Source organism: Bos indicus, chromosome 4 (assembly GCF_029378745.1).
Source record: "Bos indicus isolate NIAB-ARS_2022 breed Sahiwal x Tharparkar chromosome 4, NIAB-ARS_B.indTharparkar_mat_pri_1.0, whole genome shotgun sequence".
Classification (NCBI taxonomy): Eukaryota; Metazoa; Chordata; class Mammalia; order Artiodactyla; family Bovidae; genus Bos; species Bos indicus.
The window spans coordinates 101,683,389-101,706,482 of record NC_091763.1 but is presented as its reverse complement, the minus strand read 5'-3'; the positions used below and the strand labels follow the sequence as shown (position 1 = coordinate 101,706,482).

At 41.6% G+C, this 23,094-nt stretch overlaps 1 protein-coding gene across 2 annotated transcripts in view; it reads left to right on the top strand.

Moving 5' to 3' along the window:
* Window positions 1-23,094, top strand: part of DGKI (diacylglycerol kinase iota) — a 513,531-nt gene that overhangs the window by 227,671 nt on the left and 262,766 nt on the right. For both annotated transcript variants that reach the window (XM_070788214.1, XM_070788213.1), the window contains exons 6-7: window positions 6,996-7,061; window positions 23,022-23,093. In XM_070788214.1, the coding sequence (XP_070644315.1) occupies window positions 6,996-7,061; window positions 23,022-23,093 (138 nt within the window). The remainder of the gene's footprint in view (window positions 1-6,995; window positions 7,062-23,021; window position 23,094) is intronic.

Sequence of the window (23,094 nt, the reverse complement as noted above, 5' to 3'; positions counted from 1 at the left end):
GCACAGGAGATCTCTATTCATGACCAGCTGTTTCTTAACAGTTAGAGCCTCTCAGAGGTCTTTGTTGATTTCCACCTCTAAATAGGTCGCACATTGTTCTTTATCAAAGCACCTTGTTCTGCCCTTCAGAGCACTTTGTATGTCATAATTATTTACAGGTATTACTCATTTGCTTGTTTGTTACCATCCTCCTTAGTGTAAGCTTTGGGAGATCACTCATGAAGTTTGTTCCAAACTCATTGTACCAAGCAGGATGCAGAAAATGTGATCAGTGAATATCTTTTAACCAAATGAGTTTATAGAGGAGTGAAAGTGTTAGTTGCTTAGTTGTGTCTGACTCTTTGTGACCCCATGGTGTCTCCATGGAATTCTCCAGGAAAGAATGCTGGAGTGGGTTGCCATTCTCTTCTTCAGGGGATCTTCCCGACCTAGGGATCAAACCTGGGTCTCCTGCATCACGGGAAAATTCTTTACCAATGAGCCACCTGGGAAGCCCATGAAGGGGTTAATTTTCCCCCAAATCTCTAAGAACTCTTATTCTAAGAGTACAATTTGGAAATGATTCTTATGTCACATGCTATGTGCTGTGCTTAGTTACCTAGTCGTGTCCGACTCTTTTCAACCCCATGAACTGTGGCCCACCAGGCTCCTCTGTCCATGGGATTCTCCATGCAAGAATACTTGAGTGAGTTGCCATGCCTGTCTCCAAGGCATCTTCTCAACCCAGGGATTGAACCCAGGCCTCCCACACTGCAGGCAGATTCTTTACTGACTGAGCCACCAGGGATGCATGACCCATGGGGATTCTTAATTAAGAGACCTTAGATAGTTTACTTCATGTAAATGAAAGAAACAGTCACTTTAGAATTAGTTCGACTTGTGTTCCAAGGCCATCTCTGCTTCTTTTTCCCTCAGTGGTGTCTCTAGGGCTGGGACCTGGAGCAGGGTTGTTAATCACTGTCTCCTAGGCTTTGTGGGGTGCTTGATACCTGGACTTTTTTTAATGAATGTTGGTTTGACTCCTCTAAGTTGAAACATTCCAGATGGACTCAGTTTCCTTAGACATAAGCTGCTTGGATTGGTCTATAATTTCTAAGATACTTTAAAAAACTCTATGAGTAATGCTTTGCCAACCAAGGTCTGTCTACTCAAAGCTATGGTTTTTCCCGTAGTCATGCATGGATGTGAGAGTTGGATTATAAAGAAAGCTGAGTGCTGAAGAATTGATGCTTTTGAACTGTGGTGTTGGAGAAGACTCTTGAGAGTCCCTTGGACTGCAAGGGGACCCAACCAGTCCATCCTAAATGTCCATTGGAAGGACTGATGCTGAAGCTGAAACTCCAATCCTTTGGCCACCTGATGTGAAGGGACTGACTCATTGGAAAAGACCCTGATGCTGGGAAAGATTGAAGGCAGGAAGAGAAGGGGACGACAGAGGATGAGATGGCTGGATGGCATCAGCAACTCATTGGACATGAGTTTGAGTAAACTCCAGGAGTTGGCTATGGACAGGGAGGCCTGGCATGCTGCAATCATTGGGTTGCAAAGAGTTGGACACAACTGAGCGACTGAACTGAAATGAATATTATGAATCAAACTGGCTGCTTTGGACAATAATTGAGCAATTGTGTTATACATTTTTGCTAACCATACTGAAAATAATCCCTGAAATAATGGATCGCCAAGATTTTAACACCCATAAGTAATAACACTATTCTTACCCAGTATTTGATGGTGGTATATGAATAATTCAGATTATTGATGAACAATAAAAAGATGTTATAGTCTTAGAAGCCTTGCTCTGCTATCTTAACAGCATGTATCAACACTCACATTTGCAGTGTGAGGCTTCTGAGTCTAATTTCAGTTCAATAATTTAGGAGAAATGAATAATAGTCAAAAGGAAATAGTATGAAAATTTTAAGTGCTTGGGAAAGATGGATGATAAAACAGCAGTGATTCTCTAGAAGTGTTCTTTTTCCCCTAACTGATAAAAAACAATAGATGATCCTCCAAAATGGTAGCTATGTGATTTGTCAAGGAAATTAGGTTGAGAATTTCATTCAATTCAACACACATTTATTGGCTTTCACTTTGTTCAAGCTATGTTTAAGCAGCAATAGAAAAAAATTTATATCAGATCTAAGAAGACCTCTAAATAGATGGATACTTGACATCTCAAATCAGAGTCACAGAGACAATTACTCAGTTTCTACAGTGGTGATTTGTATGAGTTATTTTGTCTGTGCCTCAATTGCCTACCTGTTTCCTAGGAAGGGTGATATTAAAAATATTCAACTTGCAAAGTCATAAGTATTTAAATAAGCAATTTAAAAATGTTCTCTTTTATTCCCTAAATAAACTAAACTACATGGTATTATAAATCTGTTTACCAAACAATATATGTCGCCTCACAAATGATTCATCGTCAGTCTCATAGTTTCTGAGTAATTGTTGATTTGTGGAAATTGCTGGTTTAATCTTTTGATTAAGGTTGTCACTCACTAAATAATCCCATGAGTCAATCATGATTTCTCATAGGTAATTGCATCAAATTTTTCCAGTGTTTCCCTCCTTCAATTCTTAAATGGAGAGTCATTAGGTGATTTATAATCTCAATAAGCAGAGTTTCTCTTAACATCAGTGTTATTGTTCATTCTCCCCCAGCTTCTGCTAAACTAACAGCAATTATAGTAAATTTTTCTATCTCTCATAATACCGCCTGACATTTTTATGTATTCAATATTTCCACTACTGACTGTCATTGAAATCATTTATTGAAAGAGCTTGAACTTGATGCTTCAGAGCAGAGAAGAGGCCCTGCAACAGAGTGCTTGAGAATACAGGCTCTTTTGCCAGCCTGCCTGGGTTTGAATCCTTGCTCAGCCCTTAACATTTGAAGTCACCACTCTATACCTTAGTTCCATCATCTGTAAAATGAGGATGATGATGATAATTCAAGTCAGACCTTTTGATAAGCTGCCCTACAATGATGTGAATTGGGATAGAGTACAATTAGCAGTTGGCCCCCGTCCTCCCAGGCAGAACTTCTCATGTGAGTGGGCTGAAAAGCTGGAGCAGTCTGCCTCATCTATGAGGTGAAGGGTCTGGTACCTTCATCCCAGTAGAGTTTCTGCACTGACCTGGAGGTATGGACAGTAAGCAGGTTCCTGGACTTGCAGCCATAGGCCCCTAAATTGTTTATATTGATACCTGGACAGACAGCTGCCATCAGTGGGGCATAGCCCAGTTTTCTGACTTTGTGGTGGAACCCAATGGCATTGTCCAGGCAACATGGTTTATTTTCAGAAGAGAGCTCCAGAATTTTAGAGACCTGTTATGCCCAGAATTAACGTTCTAATTTCTTAATAATGAGGAGGTAGAAATGGTGTGCAGTGTTGAGGGCATGGAGGGTGCTATGGTAGCTATGGAGGAGCCAGAGGGATGGTAGAAGCACTGAACTGCAATTTATCAATCAGTATAGACATATTTCAATGTTTTTACCAACTCAGGGTTTTACTAGTACTTATCAACTCTATAGCACCTCTATTCACAAAAATTCTCATGAAAATTAAAATTATTATTATATGTAAGGCATTTTTTAAATTAATTAGTTTAATTGGAGGATAATTACAACATTGTGATGGTTTTTGCCATACATCAACATGAATCAGCCACGGGTACACATATGTCCTCCCATCCTGAATCCCCTTCCCACTTCCCTCCCCACCCCATCCCTCTGGGTGGTCCCAGAGCACTGGTTTTGAGTGCCCTGCTTCATGCATCAAACTTGCACTGGTCATCTATTTTACATATATTAATATACATGTTTCAGTGCTATTCTCTCAAATCATCCCACCTTCTCCCACCATTTGCCTTCTCCCACAAGAGTCCAAAAGTCTGTTCTTTACATCTGTGTCTCTTTTACTGTCTTACATATAAGATCATCATTGCCGTCTTCCTAAATTCCATATATGTGTTAATATACTCTATTGGTGTTTCTCTTTCTGGCTTACTTCACTCTGTGTAATAGACTCCAGTTTTATCCATCTCATAAGAACTGACTCAAATGTGTTCCTTTTTATAGCTGAGTAATATTCCATTGTACATATGTACCACAACTTCCTTATCCTTTTGTCTGCCAGTGGACATCTAGGTTGCTTCCATGTCCTAGCTATTGTAAACAGTGCTGCAGTTACCACTGGGGTATGTGTGTCTCTTTCAATTCTGGTTTCTTTGGTGTGTATGCCCAGCAGTGGCATTGCCGGGTGGTATGGCAATTCTGTTCCCAGTATTTTAAGGAATCTCCACACTATTCTCCATGGTGGCAACAGTTTGCATTCCCACCAACAGTGTAAGAGGGTTCCCTTTTCTCCACACCCTCTCCAGCATTTATTGTTTGTAGACGTTTTGATGGCGGCTATTCTGACCGCCTTGAGATGGTACTCATTGTGGTTTTGATTTGCATTTCTCTGATAATGAGTGACGTTGAGCGTCTTTTCATGTGTGTATTAGCCATCCATATGTCTTCTATGGAGAAACGTCTGTTTAGTTCTTTGGCCCGCTTTTTGATTGGGTTGTTCGTTTTTCTGGTGTTGAGCTGTGTGAGCTGCTTATGTATTTTGGAGATTCATTCTTTGTCAGTTGTTTCTTTTGCTATTATTTTCTCCCATTCTAAAGACTGCCTTTTCCCTTGTTTATTGTTTCCTTCATTGTGCAAAAGCTTTTAAGGTTAATTAGGCCCCATCTGTTTGTTTTGTTTTTGTTTCCATTACGCTGAGAGGTGGGTCATGGAGGATCTTGCTGTGGTTTATGTCAGACAGTGTTCTGCCTATGTTTTCCTCTAAGAATTTTATAGTTTTCAGGTCTTACATTTAGATCTTTAATCCATTTTGAGCTTATTTTTGTGTATGGTATTAGATATGTATTTTAAGGCATTTTAAAAAGTGCCTGACACAGAGATAGTACTCAAGAAATGTTAACTATTATTATTAGCTTCTTTCTGAGAACAGTGTAAGAATTGTGTCCTTATTTTATTAAACTGCCACAGTAGAAAAAGCAAGACAAAAACTAGACTAATTAGTAGGACCATTATACTTCTTTATATCTTATTATAGTTAAAAGACCATTGTTCCTCCAGGATCTTTGTTAAGTTTTAATTTAAATTGGTTTGACATAATGAAGAGAAATAGATGTGACAATTTGGAATTGATAATGCTAATGCTTGTTAGAGGTATCTTTGTCACTCTGAATTTCATGTCTTAACATTTTTTTTCTTGACATTGATGTTTTCTGTGTCCCTCCTTACTTTGAACAATGCCTGGATAGTAGGCATTAGGTAAGTATTTGCACGGAGAAGGCAATGGCACCCCACTCCAGTACTCTTGCCTGGAAAATCCCATGGGCGGAGGAGCCTGGTAGGCTGCAGTCCATGGGGTTGCGAAGAGTCGGACATGACTGAGCGACTTCACTTTCACTTTTCACTTTCATGCATTGGAGAAGGAAATGGCAACCCATTCCAGTACTCTTGCCTGGAGAATCCCAGGGACGGGGGAGCCTGGTGGGCTGCCATCTCTGGGGTCTCACAGAGTCAGACACGACTGAAGCGACTTAGCAGCAGCAGCAGCAGCAAGTATTTACAACTGAATATATATTAGAGGGCCTACTTTAAAGGGAAAACATAGACTGTGGGCTGACAATACAAATGTTAATTTCAGGTAAAGTATGTGTTCTTAGAAAAGGACAGGATAAAAACATTAACAAGTATTTTAGGTGAATTGGCCTAAGAGAGATGAATTGTGTGTAGGTTACTAGGGTTTACCTGTAGCATTAGGCCTGAAGACCACTTTCTCTCTTATAAAGCATCCCAACAGCTGGGTGACATGTGCTTCTTGAGTGATTATCTATTTAGAAGGAAAAGGACCTTCCATGTTTCCTACAGCACAAGCCAAGAATGGGGGTTCCCAGGTGGTGCAGTGGTAAAGAACTCACCTGCCAGGGCAGGAGATGCAGGAGACATGGGTTGGATCCCTGTGTTGAGAAGCTCCCCTGGAGAAGGAAACAGCAACCCATTCTAGTATTCTTGCCTGGAGAATCCCATGGACAGAGGAGCCTGGGGGGCTACAGCCCCTGGCGTCACAAAAGAATTGGACACAACTAAGCTACTAAGCAGAGAAGGCAATGGCACCCCACTCCAGTACTCTTGCCTGGAAAACCCCATGGACGGAGGAGCCTGGTAGGCTGCAGTCCATGGGGTCACAAAAGAATTGGACACAACTAAGCGACTAAGCACACACACAAACAAGCCCAGGATAGACCTTGGAAACTGATCCCATTCAGAATACCTAAGGACAACCTCATTACAGAATTTCACGATATGCCCATGTCTCTTGTCTTTGTCATCAGTTTTCTTCAGCGTTTCTCTTCCTTTACTTTCGCTGGTTAAAAAACAAACAAACAAACTCTCAAATCATGAGATCTATTTCTTTCTGAGAATTTGATTTCTTTAAAATTCTTCCTAACACAAATGTTGAGTATGATGCTTGCCTGGCACTTATAAAGCATTAAATACACATTTGTTTTCTAAAATGGATGTCTTTGTCCTTCTCTCCTTCACCTCCTTTCTTTAAGAATATTTCTTACCCGCCTCAGTTACCTCCCAGCCCAAGGTCACAAACCTAACCATGTTTTTACTAAGAAGAAAGCAGAGTACCAGGAATTCATTACAGGCATTTGTCACCAGGAAGCTGCAGAGAGAAGGCATGACTGATGGTTTCTGCAAACATGAAAGATCACCAAAGATGGAGACTTAGCTTCGTTTTCCCAAGTGGATTCGTGTTTATTGTTAAACAGATCACACAGGCACATACTTGTTTTTGTGCTAAGATGGGCTTAAATGATTGTTCATGGAAATCTCTACTCTTAAAACACTTTAAAAAAAAGAGTTCTGGAGTTTGCAGATTGAAACATATTCGTTTACTTTTGTTTTCCCACAGAACTTTGTGCGTCACCACTGGGTGCATAGGCGTCGGCAGGAAGGAAAGTGTAAGCAGTGCGGTAAGGTAAGGCGTTGCCCTGCGTGGCCGTGCGTCGCAGGAGGGTGTGCAGGCCTTGGCAAGCACCTGAGGTCCATGAGTCCCATCACCTGAATCCAGGGCTCAGTACGTCACTTCCCTTCCGAAGGCCTCCTTCCTTTAGGCCTCCTTCCCTTAAGGTGGGCTTCCCTCGTGGCTCAGATGGTAAAGTGTCTGCCTGCAATGCGTGAGAACCAGGTTCATTCCCTGGGTTAGGAAGATCCCCTGGAGAAGGGAATGGCAACCCACTCCAGTGTTCTTTCCTGGAGAATCCCAGGGACAGGGGAGCCTGATGGGCTGCTGTCTATGGGGTCGAGCAGAGTCGGACATGACTGAAGAAACGCAGCAGCAGCAGCAGTCATTACTTCTACTGCATTTTCATGGAGGATTTGATTTCAGTTGTGTCTGGTGGTTTCCCCCCTTTTCTTTCATTTAAGCCTGAATTTTGCTATGAAAAGCTGGTGATCAGAGCCACAGTCAGCGCCAGGTCTTGTTTTTGCCAACTGTATACAGCTTCTCCATCTTCAGCTACAAGGAATGTAATAAGTTTGATTTCGGTATTGACCATTTGATGATGTCCATGTGTAAAGTCGTCTCTTGAGTTGTTGAAAAAGGGTGTTAGCTATGACCAGTGCATTCTCGTGGCAGAATTCAGTTAGCCTTTGCCCTGCTTCATTTTGTTTTGAAGATTTCACCCAAAGATAGGCACAATAAAGGACAGAAATGGTAGAGCCCTAGTAGATGCTGAAGGGATCAAGAGGAGATGATGAGAATACACTGAAGAATTGTACAAAAAAGATCTTAATGAATTGGATCGCTACAGCTGAGTGGTCATTCACCCACAGAAAGACATTCTGGAGTGTGAAGTCAAGTGGGTCTTAGGAAGCATTGCTGTTAATAGTTAGTGCATACGATGAAATTCCAGTAGAACTGTTCAAAACCCTAAAGGAGAATGACATCAAGGTGTTGCATTCAATATGTCAGCAAATCTGGAAGATCCAACAGTGGTTGTAGACTGGAAAAAGTCATTCCTCATCCCAATTCCCAAGAACGGGAGTACTAAGAATGTGCTAACCATTGGACAGTTGCACTCATTTCCCATGCTAATAGTTTAGTTCAGTTCATTCATTCAGTTGTGTCTGACTCTTTGCAACCCCATGGACTGCAGCACACTAGGCCTCCCTGTCCATCACCAACTCCCAGAGCTTGCTCAAACTCATGTCCATTGAGTCAGTGATGCCATCCAACCATCTCATCCTCTGTCATCCCCTTCTCCTTCTGCCCTCAATCTTTCCCATCATCAGAGTCTTTTCCAATGAGTCATTCCTTCACATCAGGTGTCCAAAATATTGGAGTTTCAGCTTCAGCATCAGTCCTTCCAATGAATATTCAGGACTGATTTCTTTTAGGATGGACTGGTTGTATCTCCTTGCCGTCCAAGGAACTCTCAAGAGTCTTCTCCAATACCACAGTTCAAAAGCATCAATTCTTCGGTGCTTGGCTTTCTTTATAATCTGGCTCTCACATCCTTACACGACTACTGGAAAAACCATAGTTTTGACTAGATGGACCTTTGTTGGCAAAGTAATGTCTGTGCTTAATGTGTTATCTACGTTGATCATAGCTTTTCTTCCAAGGAGCAAGTGTCTTTTAATTTCATGGCTGCTGTCACCATCTGCAGTGATTTTGGAGGCCCCCCCCCCAAAAAAATAAAGTCTTGTCACTGTCTCCATTGTTTCCCATCTATTTGCCATGAAGTGATGGGACCAGATGCCATGACCTTAGTTTTCTGAATGTTGAGTTTTAAGCCAACTTTTTCACTCTCCTCCTTCACTTTCATCAAGAGGTTCTTTAGGTCTTCTTCGCTTTCTGCCATAAGAGTGGTGTCATCTGCATATCTGAGGTTATTGATGTTTCTCATGGCAATCTTGATTCCAGCTTGTGCTTCATCCAGCCCAGCTTTTTGCATGATGTACTCTGCATATAAGTTAAAATAGTCAGAGTGACAATATATAGCCTTGATGTACTCCTTTCCCTATTTGGAACCAGTCCTTTGTTCCATGTCCGGTTCTAACTGTTGCTTCTTGACCTGCATACAGATTTCTCAGGAGGCAGATCAGGTGGTCAGGTATTCCCATCTCTTTAAGCATTTTCCACAGTTTGTTGTGATCCACAGAGTCAAAGGCTTTGGTGTAGTCAATAAAGCCAAAGTAGATATTTTTCTGGAACTCTCTTGGTTTTTTGATATTCCACTGCATGTTGGCAGTTTGATCTCTGGTTCTTTTGCCTTTTCTAAATCCAACTAGAACATCTGGAAGTTCATGGTTCACACACTGTTGAAGCCTGGCTTGGAGAATTTTGAGCATTACTTGCTAGTGTGTGAGATGAGTGCAATTGTGAGGTAATTTGAGAATTCTTTGGCATTGCCTTTCTTTGGAATTGGAATGAAAACTGACCTTTTCCAGTCCTGTGGCCTTTTGAGTTTTCCAAATTTGCATTCATATTGAGTGCAACACTTTCACAGTATCATCTTTTTTTTTTAATTTTATTTTATTTTTAAACTTTACATAATTGTATTAGTTTTGCCAAATATCAAAATGAATCCGCCACAGGTATACATGTGTTCCCCATCCTGAACCCTCCTCCCTCCTCCCTCCCCACAGTATCATCTTTTAGGATCTGAAATAGCTCAACTGGAATTCTATCACCTCCACTAGCTTTGTTCGTAGTGATGCTTCCTAAGGCCCACTTGACTTTGCATTCCAGGATATCTGGCTCTAGGTGAGTGATCACACCAGTGTGATTGTCTGGGTCCTGAAGATCTTTTTTGTATAATTCTTCTGTGTATTCTTGCCACTTTTTCTTAATATCTTTTGCTTTAGTTAGGTCCCTACCATTTCTGTCCCTTATTTGTGCCAGTCTTTGCATGGAATATTTCCTTGGTATCTCAGATTTTATTTAAGAGATCTCTAGTCTTTCCAATTCTATTGTTTCCCTCTATTTCTTTGCTAGTAAGGTCATGCTTAAAATCTTGCATGCTAGGCTTCAGCATTATGTGAACCAAGAACTCCAGATGTCCAGGCTGGGTTTAGAAAAGGAAGAGGAACCAGAGATCAAATTGCCAACATTTTACTGGATTATATAGAAAGCAAGGGAGTTCCAGAAAAACGTCTATCTCAGTTTCATCGACTACACTAAAGCTTTTGACTGTGTGGATCATGACAAACTGTGGAAAGCCCTTAGAGAGTTGGGAATACCAGACTACCTTACCTGTCTCCCGAAAAGCCTGTAGGTGGTTCAAGAAGCAACAATTAGATCCCTATATGGAACAACTGATTGCTTCAAGATTGAGAAAGGAGTATGACAGGGCTGTCTGCTGTCACCCTGTTTGTTTAATCTATATGCTGAGCACATCATGAGAAATGCGGGGCTGGATGAGTTGCAAGCTGGAATCAAGATAGGCTGGAGAAACATCAACAACCTCAGATATGCTGTTGATGCCACCCTAATGGCAGAAAGCAAAGAGGAACTAAAGAGCCTCTTGATGAGGGTGAAGGAGGAGTGTAAAAGAGCTGGCTTAAAACTAAATATTAAACAAAACTAAGATCATGGCATCCAACCCCATTACTTCGTGGAAATGGAAGGAGAAAAGGTGACATAGTGACAGATTTCCTTCAACCATGAAATCAGATGATTGCTTCTTGGCAGGAAAGCTATGACAAACCTAGACAGTGTGTTAAAAGCAGAGACATTACTCTGCTGAAAAAGTCCCTATAATCAAGGCTATGGTCTTGCCACTACTCATGTATCATTCTGAGAGCTGGACCTTAAAGAAGGCAGAGCACCAAAGAATTAATGCCTTTGAATTGTGGTGTTGGAAAAGACTCCTGAGAGTCCTTTGGTTGCAAGGAGATCAAACCAGTCTATCTTCAGTTCAGTTTAGTCACTCAGTTGTGTCTGACTCTTTGCAATCCCATGAATTGCAGCATGCCAGGCCTCCCTGTCCATCACCAATTCCCGGAGTTCACTCAAACTCACGTCCATCAAGTCAGTGATGCCATCCAGCCATCTCATCCTCTGTCATCCCCTTCTCCTCCTGCCTTCAATCCCTCTCAGCATCAGAGTCTTTTCCAATGATTCAACTCTTCACATCAGGTGGCCAAAGTATTGGAGTTTCAGCTTTAGCAACAGTCCTTCCAAAGAACACCCAGGACTGATCTCCTTTACGATGAACTGGTTGGATTTCCTTGCAGTCCAAGGGACTCTCAAGAGTCTTCTCCAACACCACAGTTCAAAAGCATCAATTCTTTGGCGCTCAGCTTTCTTCACAGTCCAACTCACATCCATACATGACCACTAGAAAAACCATAGCCTTGACTAGACGGACCTTTGTTGGCAAAGTAATGTCTCTGTTTTTGAATATGCTGTCTAGGTTGGCTATAACTTTCCTTCCAAGGAGTAAGTGTCTTTTAATTTCATGGCTGCAGTCACCATCTGCAGTGATTTTGGAGCCCCCAAAAATAAAGTCTGCCACTGTTTCCACTGTTTCTCCATCTTAAGGGAAATCAATCCTGCATACTTGTTGGGAGGACTGATGCTAAAGCTGAAGCTCCAGTATTTTGGTCATCTGATGTGAATAGTCAACTCTTTGGAAAAGTCCCTGATGCTGGGAAAGATTGAGAGCAGGAGGAGAAGAAAGGGTGTCAGTGGATGAGATGGTTTGATTGCATCACTGATGCAATGGACGTGAACTTGGGCAAACTTCAAGAGATGATGAAAGACAGGGAGGCCTGGCATGCTGCAGTCCATGGAGTCTCAAAGAGCTGGACACTACTGAGTGACTGATCAACAACAAGAAGCTGGTCTCAATAAAGGATGTTTTGATTTGGTAGAGTGGAAGATAATTTGGGAAATTATAGTCCTCATCAACTCATTTCTAATAAGTGTATTTATTCATGTGACTCCTTTGGGTCAAGCACTGGGATGAGCTGACCAGTATGCATTTTTGACAATAGAGAGAGGCAGGGAAGTTTTGGCCACCTAGGTTGTGTGGAGGGTGAGACCAGAAAAAAAGTTTGATTAATTTTGTTGTTTGCCCAGTGCCTGGAAAGAAAATATGCTGCAGCCATTGGTCACCAAGCTCTTCTTTGGAAGGCTACATTCTTTAGCCTCAAGGGTATGCCCCTTCTTCCATTATAACTGGTAATATCTCCTCCAATTCAACACAGTGACTTCCAGATGGTTCCTTTCTAGCCTGGAATCTTTCCAGGCTAGAAAATAGATTAAGAGCAGACAAAATAGAATAAAAGGGGGAGGAGGAAAAAAGGGGGGAGGGGAAGAGGTAAAAATAGGAGGAGGAGGGAGGGGGAGTTGAAAGATGCTTACCAGCCCTTTTCCACAGCTGGAAACAAAAAGAGGTGAGCCCTTTGCCCTCACATGACCCTCCTTCATTGGGTCCATCTCCTTCCCTTTCTAGTGTTGCCCTAGTGGTGGTGGATTAGTCACTAAGTCATATCCGACTCTTTGCAACCTCATAGACTGTAGGCCACCGGGCTCTTCTGTCCATGGGATTTCCCAGGCAAGAATACTGGAATGGGTTGCCATTTCCTACTCCAGGGGATCTTCCCGACCCAGGGATTGAATCTTTGTCTCCTGCATTGCAGGCGAATTCTTTACTGACTGAGCCACCAGGAAAGCCCTGGTGTTGCACTCGGGATTACGAATTTTCTCTTACTTAGTGAAGTATAGACTGTCTATAACTTTCCCATAAGAATGTGCACATGTGTATGCATAAGAGAGAATGAACAGGTAGGCACAGCCAATTTTAAGGTCGGAGATGTGAACAGTAGGAAGGATTTGGAAAAACTGCTTTCACTGGACAGCCTAGTAGCTGGCACCCCCTCAGCAGTTTTCAAGCCATAATAGAGAAATTTTATTAAAAGAAAATCAATAAGCATTGTATATCTTGTGACAAATATTCCCTAGCGTCATATTACACGCCCCTTTCTGGCCTTGCCTTCTGTTGGCATGGTCAACCACAGAGGAAGAACTGGACACCCTGCAGTCTGAGTTGCTGTGACCATGTCTCTCTTCCCGGCCAGCGTCCCCAGGCATAGGAGTGCTCACAGGGCGCTTCTCATCACAGCTGTCTGTGGGGAAGTCTTTGGTCCCAGCTCTTCACATAAAGTTCCTATAATACTGTACTGTTATATTCATCTCCTGTGTTTATAATACAGCTGCTTATGGATTCTCACAGGCTCAAGCAATTGTGGCATGGTGTGGTCTTAAATCCGTCTCCTTGCTGGATAATAAATAACCCTTCTTTGGAGCCTGGTTTATCCCCTGGATTAGAAGAAACCTAGTGACTCTTTTTCCATTTGCAGACTAGGTGGTTGAAGGTTCATTTCAGATTTTTTGTGCTATGCATAGTTTTCATCAGTATGGTTGGCTGTACATTCTTACATATCCAGAGATTTCTAAACCATTCCCCCCTGCCACCCCTCCCCCCTGCCACACACACGCTTCTATGCAGATTATTCCATAGTTTATCCATTCGGATGGGGTAATAAATATATTCACTTACCAAAACCAAATTTTTAAACTGATGGTTTAAAAACATTTGGGCTTATTAGTAAGTGTTTATAGCTAAGAGTGTTTGTAGTTTCACTTTCTGCTTTTTAAAAATTAACAGTAAATATTTGGACTAATTTTCTTGCGATCCTTGAATGTGTTTGCGTGTGTGTGGCATATAATGAATAGCAAATGAGACTGCTTGTGGTTCAGTTGCTTTACCACTCACTCACCACCAGGCTGCATGTTTATGATCACCGCTTGAGTTTACATTGTTTTCATTCGTAATCCTACATTGTGTAAGAGTCAGGGTCTAGGCTTCCCTGGTAGCTCAAACCATGGAGAATCTGCCTGAAATGCAGGAGACCTGGTTTCATTTCCGTGGTTTGGACGATCCCCTGGAAAAGGGAATGTCTACCCACTCCAGTATTTTTGCCTGGAAAATCCCATGGATAGAGGAGCCTGGCGGGCTACTGTCCAAGGGGTTACAGAGTCAAACACAACTAAGCGACTAACGTTTTCACTTTCTTTTAGGGTCCAGGAAGGAAAGAGATCTCACACTCAAATTATGTAATTTGATGTGTTTAATAGAGAGAATCTTTAAAATGCATGAGCAGAAGAGAAACCACAAGGAGCATATAGAACTCTATTCACCTGTCCCTGGAATGCCATGGCAACTCTAATTTGCCTATTTCTGTATGATTTTGATTCCTTCTTCCTCTGTCACAGCAATTCTGGCATTGCTCCTTCACTGAACACTCATTTTTCACTCAAGTTTTCAGACCCCATTCTAGTATTGATTTTAGCATCCTAGTGTTAGTGCTACAGTCTGGGGGTCCTGATAATGTGTTAAATTCTTTGTTGTAGAATGCTCCCACATTGAGAAACCCTCTTTTATTCAACATTAAGTCCTGCCCGCCCAGGACCCAGCCCAATGCACACTTTCCTTTTCCTGTTGGTATATATTGGTTAGGTCCTACAGCTAGATTTTTCGAGATATATTCCTTTTTCTCTCTGAGCAGCCACTGCACATTCCAGACTGGGTATATTGGTGTGAAAAGATTATTAGGTCATCTTAGATACTAGCAAGAAGAGTGGATTGAGTAGATCTAACTCTAGAATGGCATTTGAAACTTGAACAGCAGCAACAGCAACAAATCTATCCTCCAATTAAAAATTTTTTTTCAAGAATGACATGATGGTTACATATCCTGACTGCACAGAGAGAGGACAGTGGATATTTATGTTTCAAAACCTTCTAGATATTGACCTATATATCTCTCCTTTGACTGATTCTAATTTGTATTTTTTTGCGATAATAATACTATAATTATTAGTAAAAAAAAAAAATCCATGTTAAGTGAGGTAGAGATACCAGAATTGCTGTGATAGAGGAAGTAGAAATCAAAATCTCACAGAAGTAGGCCTGCTAGAGTTGCTATATCAGAGACAGCTGGAAAACCCATCAGTTTACTATTAAAATCCCAAAGTGAAGTCAAAGCTGTTTCTAGGTAGCAGGATCTTTTATTTCTCTAAAGCATGCATTATATGGTGGTATTCCTTTGTCATAAATTCATGAAACCAGAAGGAGCACAATCTAAATAATTTCAGCAGTTTTGTCAGTATCTTTCTCAGTTGTCTGGGAGCTGTTACAGAAAAAGTCTAATTTTGCACCAAAAGAAAGTGTAATTAGTTTTACCAGCAGAATAGCATTTTCCTCCATTAGTTAAGGGTAGAGACTATAGCCAGTTATGTCCTGGAATGTCATACTGTCAGCAAGATTATAGACTATAGGACTTCTCAGAATATATGTAGTGATTTGTAGTTGGTAACTGTGATAACATCAGTCCTGTCTTTTAAAAAACGTAGTTTTGGTTAAAAACAAATTTTCCGAAAAACGACCTGCTTGGTGAATATTATCAAGCTTCCCTTGTGGCTCAGCTGGTAAAGAATCTGTGTGCAGTGTGGGAGACCTGGGTTAGATCCCTGGGTTGGGATGATTCCCTGGAGAAGGGAAAGGCTACCCACTCCAGTATTCTGACCTGGAGAATTCCATGGACTGTAATAGTCCATGGGGTCGCAAAGAGTCTGACACGACTAAGCGACTTTCACTTTGGTGAATATTATCAACATTAAAGTTATAATTTTTATTGGGAAGGTTATCAGTTATGGGGCAGAGATGGACATTAATTTTCATGGAAGACCAGTATTATTATAATTGTAGCTAGTTGTACCATTAGATAAATATTTTCATATAAGGAACTTCCCTGGTATTCTAGGACAAAGGCATAAAACTAACAGTTACCGTTTTGTATGCAGTTTTGGCCATGTATCAAGCATTTTTATCCTAGAATCAGAGTGGTCATAAAAATATGAACACAGTTAAAATAGTTAACGTGTAAACTGAAATGTAGATCTGTGCCCATTGTTCTAGGCTTAATTTTAATTATACTTTAATTATAAGGTTAAGCCTCCTGCTTCCATGAAATATCTGCATCTGATGAAAATATTCTGGACATCATGCCTTAGGCACTTCATACACCCTTACAAGTTTGTGGTAACAGGATTGTGTTGAGAATCCTGTGCTCTAAATTCTGCTCCTCCCACCCCACCTCCACTCCTGGTCCGGATACTCAATTTTTGACCTGTAGCTTGTATTAATAGCAAGGCCTTTGGATAAATTAATAGAAAAAGCAGAAACTATCTGAGAATAAGAAGACTGGCTCTGATTAATGAATTGTAATTACAAAAAAAAAGGGGGGGGACATAAAAGCTCTATCAAAGAATAATAAATATCAGTCTTTGTACATGAATCAATGATTACCCTTGAGTGAGAGTTTATTATGACCAATAAGGACATAAATTTTCAGAGCTCTTAATGCCACATAGTTAAACCCAGTGAACAAAAATTTCAATTTTTCAAAGATAATCCTAATAAAGTAACTGTAGATTCATATAATTTGCAGCACTGTCAGAAGTTAGAAAAATTGGTTACTGTAATTCAGTTTATAAAGCTGTAATTTATTTTAACTCAGTTTTACTTCAATTTATGTCTACATTTTGAAAATCTTGACTGTTTATGAAATGTGTGAATTAAAACCAGTAAAATCAGTATAGGAGGCCTTAGGATGCTCAAGTAAATTAGATTTTTATGATTAAATAAATCCTAATCTTGCATAAACTACAACATTAATGGTACCATTTTTACACTGTGATAAAGCCAAGGAAAAGGCATATTATAAAACTAGTCTAATATCCAGTGATTCGCATTGCCAGGCAAGGGTGTACCTGTTCATGGAAAATTGGGCTGAATAGTTTGTTGACGGGAGGAAGTTAACAATTTGCACTTATGAGGAAGAGACCGGTTCATGAAGACTTTGCTAATTAACTATTGAAGGTTAAGCTCTGTACAGGACAATTTGTAAGTCTGTAGATCATCAGTAAATAGGTTCCATGTTTTATTAGTCAGAAAGAAGTTTTCAGTGAGGTTGGTGTGAGTTTGCCTGTGGGTCACTCAAAGGTCAAACGTCAGTTTTTCTTGGTGAGAAAAAAGTTTTCACTTAGGTTGGTTGGTGTGGGTCTATACCTGGGTCACTCAAAAGTCTCAGTTACTTAGCTTCAGCTGGTGAAATGCTGAACGTCATCACTGGCTGTCAGCTTCCGCTGGTTAAAAGCAGTTGCATGGGAATGGCACAGCCAGTTTGAGATCTGCTCCAGTGGGAAAAATTTCCTTCCACATTGTATCAAATCGCTATAGTACCTCTATCCCACTGGATAAGTTTACAAGAGTGCTATAATAGTTTCATTTTAAATTTTTAATTAAAATATGGTAAATTTTCAATTTTGTTTTTCTAGTAATAATGAACTTTGCATCTAATTAAACTTAGGATGATCATTTTATTAGATACTAAACATAATATGCGTAAAAGAGGATATACATTTTTCAAAAATGAAAGGGAATATTTGAGCAAAAATGAAGTACTCTGTGTTGCTGCTGCTGCTGCTGCTAAGTCACTTCAGTCGTGTTCAACTCTGTGCGACCCCATAGACGGCCTCCTACCAGGCTCCTCTGTCCCTGGGATTCTCCAGGCAAGAACACTGGAGTGGATTGCCATTTCCTTCTCCAATACATGAAAAGTGAAAGTGAAGTCGCTCAGTCGTGTCTGACTCTTAGCGACCTCATGGACTGCAGCCTACCAGGCTCCTCCATCCATGGGATTTTCCAGGCAAGAGTACTGGAGTGGGGTGCTAAGATGGATATTGATTCAGCCTTAAATAATTCCCTTGGGTTTGCTTTTGTAATACTTTGTGAGTCTTGAATATGCAAGTGGACATGGCGAGGTTTATTTTGTTGTCAGTGGTTTTGGAGGCAAGAGCAGTATCTCTTGGGTTGAATCAAATCATACAGGGACTGGAACTATAGTCAGGAAATTCCCTCACCCAAATCTCAGTTAAATACATAAACAATAAGAAAGTTTGTTTCAAGTAAAGCTCTCTTTCCTGGTTTCAGCCAAGGCTATAGAACTGAGTGCTATTTGGTGTATGCCCTTGGGTGCGCAAGAAAAAGAGGCAACAAAGTTCTAGCTGCTCAGAATACATGATTTTAAACTTTATTCTAAAAACTCAACTCTATCCCTCAAGGTTCTTGGCATTTATAATTCTGAAGTTAGCTCCAGCACATTTGACCTCACACCCCTGTTTTCCTTGTGGATAGTGATGAATGAAGTAGCCCTTAACAATCAGAGTCAATTGAAATTCAGCTAGGGCATCTATCGGTATCATAATATCAGATTTGGGCCAGCATTTATAAATAGGTAATTAGGAATCTGCCTTTTCTTGCTGTGCTGAGATCCCAGCCAAAACCTGCCTGTGGGATCATGGAGGCTCCAGGGTGTTCTCAGTTTTCAGTCACTCAGTCATGTCTGACTCTTTGCGACCCCATGGACTGCAGCACGCCAGGCCTCCCTGTCCATGACCAACTTCCAGAGTTTACTCAAACCCATGTCCATTGAGTCGGTGATGCTGTCCAACCATCTCATCCTCTGTTGTCCCCTTCTCCTCCTGCCTTCAATCTTTCCCAGCACCAGGGTCTTTACAAATAAATAAGCTCTTTGCATCAGGTGGCCAAAGTATTGGAGTTTCACCTTCAGCATCAGTCCTTCCAATGAATATTCAGGACTGATTTCCTTTAGGATTGACTGGTTTGATCTCCTTGCAGTCTAAGGGACTCTCAAGAGTCTTTTCCAACACCATAGTTCAAAAGCACCAATTCTTTGGCACTCAGCTTTCTTTATAGTCCAACTCTCACATCCATACATGACTACTGGAAAAGTCATAGCTTTGACTAGATGGACCTTTGTGGCAAAGTAATGTCTCTGCTTTTTAACATGCTGTCTAGGTTGGTCATAATCTTTCTCCCAAGGAGTAAGCGTCTTTTAATTTCATGGCTGCAGTCACCATCTGCAGTCATTTCGGAGCCCCCCAAAATAAAGTCTGCCGCTGTTTCTCCATCTAATTGCCATGAAGTGATGGGACCAGATGCCAATATCTTTGTTTTCTGAATGTTGAGCTTTAAGCCAACTTTTTCACTCTCTTCATTCACTTTCATCAAGAGACTCTTTAGTTCTTCACCTTCTGCCATAAGGGTGGTATCATCTGTATGTCTGAGGTTATTGATATTTCTCCCGGCAATCTTGATTCCAGCTTGTGCTTCCTCCAGCCCAGAGTTTCTCATGATTTACTCTGTGTATAAGTTAAATAAACAGGGTGACAATATACAGCCTTGACGTACTCCTTTCCCTATTTGGAACCAGTCTGTTGTTCCATGTCCAGTTCTAACTGTTGCTTCCTGACCTGCATACAGATTTTTCAAGAGACAGGTCAGATGGTCTGGTATTCCTATCTCTTTCAGAATTTTCCACAGTTTATTGTAATCCACATAGTCAAAGGCTTTGGCATAGTTGATAAAGCAGAAGTAGATGTTTTTCTGGAACTCCGTTGCTTTTTTGATGATCCAGCAGATGTTGGCAATTTGATCTCTGGTTCCTCTGCCTTTTCTAAAACCAGCTTGAACATCTGGAAGTTCCAGGTTCAGGTATTATTGAAGCCTGGCTTGGAGAATATTGAGCATTACTTTACTAGTGTGTGAGATGAGTGCAATTGTGCGGTAGTTTGAGCATTCTTTGGCATTGCCAGGGTGTTCTACTTAGGTCTTTCTGTTAGATAGTACCCTGAAGCCATGGCCACTGTGACTATGCCAGACTAGAGTCTGAAACAGAGAGCAAATTGCCACTAGGCTCATTTCCAAGGGACCCACCACAACTCTACATAAACACAGTATCCAGCGCCCCAGTTGTGGCTGGCCTGGTGGCTTTCTGCTATCAGCCAGGCTGTTAGGGCCACACTGGACTGGATCTGTTTCTCCCTGAAGTCAGAAGGCCAATAGTCAGTAGAGAGATGAGCTAATACAATTGAATATAGCATTGCTAGTCACACATATGATACTGGAGGACTTTGTTAGCAAGAACTTAGAAGAGGTTCCAACAGTAAATGTGCTCCTTCTGTATACTGTGTTATAAAGGACTTTTCAAATGCATTGCTTTATTGGATGCTTATAACTACTCAGTGGTGTTGGAGAGGTTTGTATTTTTATGACCACTTCCAGATGGATGAAGGAAGAAGACAGAGGGTTAAGTGATTTGCCATGTCTGATCGAACCCAGGTCTCCCACATTGCAGGTGGATTCTTTACCAGCTAAGCCACCAGGGAAGCCCAAGAATACTGGAATGGGTAGCCTATCCCTTCTCCAGCCGATCTTCCCAACCCAGGAATCGAACCAGGGTCTCCTGCATTGCAGACAGATTCTTTACCAACTGAGCTATGTGGAAAATATTACTCACAGCTGTGATTTATTATAACAAACAGCTACAAAGCAGAGTCAACAGAGGAAAGGAACATGGGATAAGGTCCTGCGGAAACCAAGTGTAAAGCACCAGAAGTCTTCTGACAGTTGCAAAGGACGCACTTAATTTTTCCAACACAGGTTGCAGCAACTTGCATGAAATACTGTCTCCTGGGTCTCATCTGAGACTTGGTGGTCAGGTTTTTCTTGGGGTCTGGTGACATAATCACCCCCTGCCCCGCACAGATCCACCCTCCAGACTCACAGAAGGAAAGCAGCTGTTCATACACCAGGGTGTTTGTACCAACAATTCAGGCACAGTGAGCCACCCTCAACTGGGGAACCCCTCCTGAAATTCAGGTTCCCTAATGCCAGCCAAGGACCCACACTGCAAGCAGGCTTTTGTGAGGATAGCAGACTCATGCTTGTTTTGTGAATGCCTCTGCACTGAGCGATTCTATAATCGCTTAAGTTGTTGAGAAAGGGATATTGATGGAGAGACTTTTCAGAATCCAGGAAAGTCCAGTGTTAAGAACAGGTCACGTTTCTTGAAGTGGGATTTGAGGTTGGACAAAAAAGAGAAGGATTAAAGGTGGAATTGCAGAGCACCAAGGTTTGACACTGGTCCCAGTCTCCTGTCCACGTGCAGAAGATGGAGAGGAAGGAGGAGAATTGAGATGTGTTTTAGGAAATCAGGAGAGGCCAGAGGACCACAAAGGAGGAAATGCTCATTAGTTTATGAAATGCTGCAGACAGGTAGGAATTATGGGGACTGCAAAAATGCCACTAGGACTTCTTTTAATAATGTGTAAAGATGCTTGCTCCTTGGAAGGAAAGTTATGACCAACCTAGAGAGCATATTCAAAAGCAGAGACATTACTTTGCCAACAAAGGTCCATCTAGTCAAGGCTATGGTTTTTCCTGTGGTCATGTATGGATGTGAGAGTTGGACTGTGAAGAAAGCTGAGCGCTGAAGAATTGATGCTTTTGAACTGTGGTGTTGGAGAAGACTCTTGAGAGTCCCTTGGACTGCAAGGAGATCCAACCAGTCCATTCTGAAGGAGATCAGCCCTGGGATTTCTTTGGAAGGAATGATGCTAAAGTTGAAACTCCAGTACTTTGGCCACCTCATGTGAAGAGTTGACTCATTGGAAAAGACTCTGATGCTGGGAGGGATTGGGGGCAGGAGGAGAAGGGGACGACAGAGGATGAGATGGCTGGATGGCATCACCGACTCGATGGACGTGAGTCTGAGTGAACTCCGGGAGTTGGTAATGGACAGGGAGGCCTGGCGTGCTGCAATTCATGGGGTCGCAAAGAGTCGGACATGACTGAGCGACTGAACTGACTGACAGACTGAAATTGACTTTCTTTAAACTCAAAGTTATCTGTACACATTAAGCAAGACATGCAGCTCATTGCCTTTAAAGCTTTCCTGCCCATCACATCTTTCTGTTTGCTTTGGGTCACTTAAAAAGCTTTAAGAGTTTTGGGTCATTGATCTGCATTAGTTTGTTTGGCTTAGATTTCACAGCAGATAGAAATGGGTGAGCTTTGGGAAAGCTAAAAAAAATTTCCTTGAGAGTTACTGCGTACTTCTCTCTGGTAATTATTTAGGGACAACAGCGGCCAAAAAGCGTTTCTTCTTTCCTTGATGGAAAAGTAATTCTGTTTGTTCATTAAGAGGATTGTGTTTGCCATTCCATTAATCTCATTGCCATTTGCTGGCGAAAAATGGAAATTGAAAGCTGCTTGTTTTGAGTCCTGACATCCCAAGGGGATGATGAGAGTGTTTGAATTTCCTTCTCCACCCTTGGACGTCTCCCAGACTCTCACTTCTAGGTCACCTGACTGCCTCCTGCTTCATTTCTCTCTTTGTGGCTTCTTGATGGTAAGGTTGTGTAGGACCTCTGAGATGGAGAACCACTGTTTAAAAAAATCATGTGAACCAATAGAGGCTTCTTTTTTTTTTATTTTATTTTTAAACTTTACATAATTGTATTAGTTTTGCCAAATATAAAAATGAATCCGCCACAGGTATACATGTGTTTCTTTTTAACTTAAAATAAAAATGCATCAGAACCTCATTTACTTGGTGGAGGGGGCCGATGATTTGGGGACTTCCCTCACAGCCCAGTGGTTAAGACTCTGCCTTCCAGTGCACAGGGCACAGGTTCAATCCCTGGTTAGGGAACTAAGATCCCACATGCCACACAGTGAGGTCAAAGCAAAAAAGTATTTGTGGCTGACTTTGAGTGCCAGTGGTAAAGTGAATACTGGTGCCTCCTCTCTCACACTTTAGAGAATTCGGTGATAGGAAAGGTGGTAGAAGGTGGAGATATAAGTGCCCACTGTGGCATTTGCGGTCTCAGTTCCCTTAAGCCTGGCCTTACTGACTTCCTTGGACTTCAGGAGGGCAGATGCATGCTCGGTTGGAAGGGGTTTTTAATTCTCTGTCTCTTGTTCTAATATTCTAGGGCTTTCAGCAAAAATTCTCCTTCCACAGTAAAGAGATTGTGGCTATCAGCTGTTCCTGGTGCAAGCAGGCGG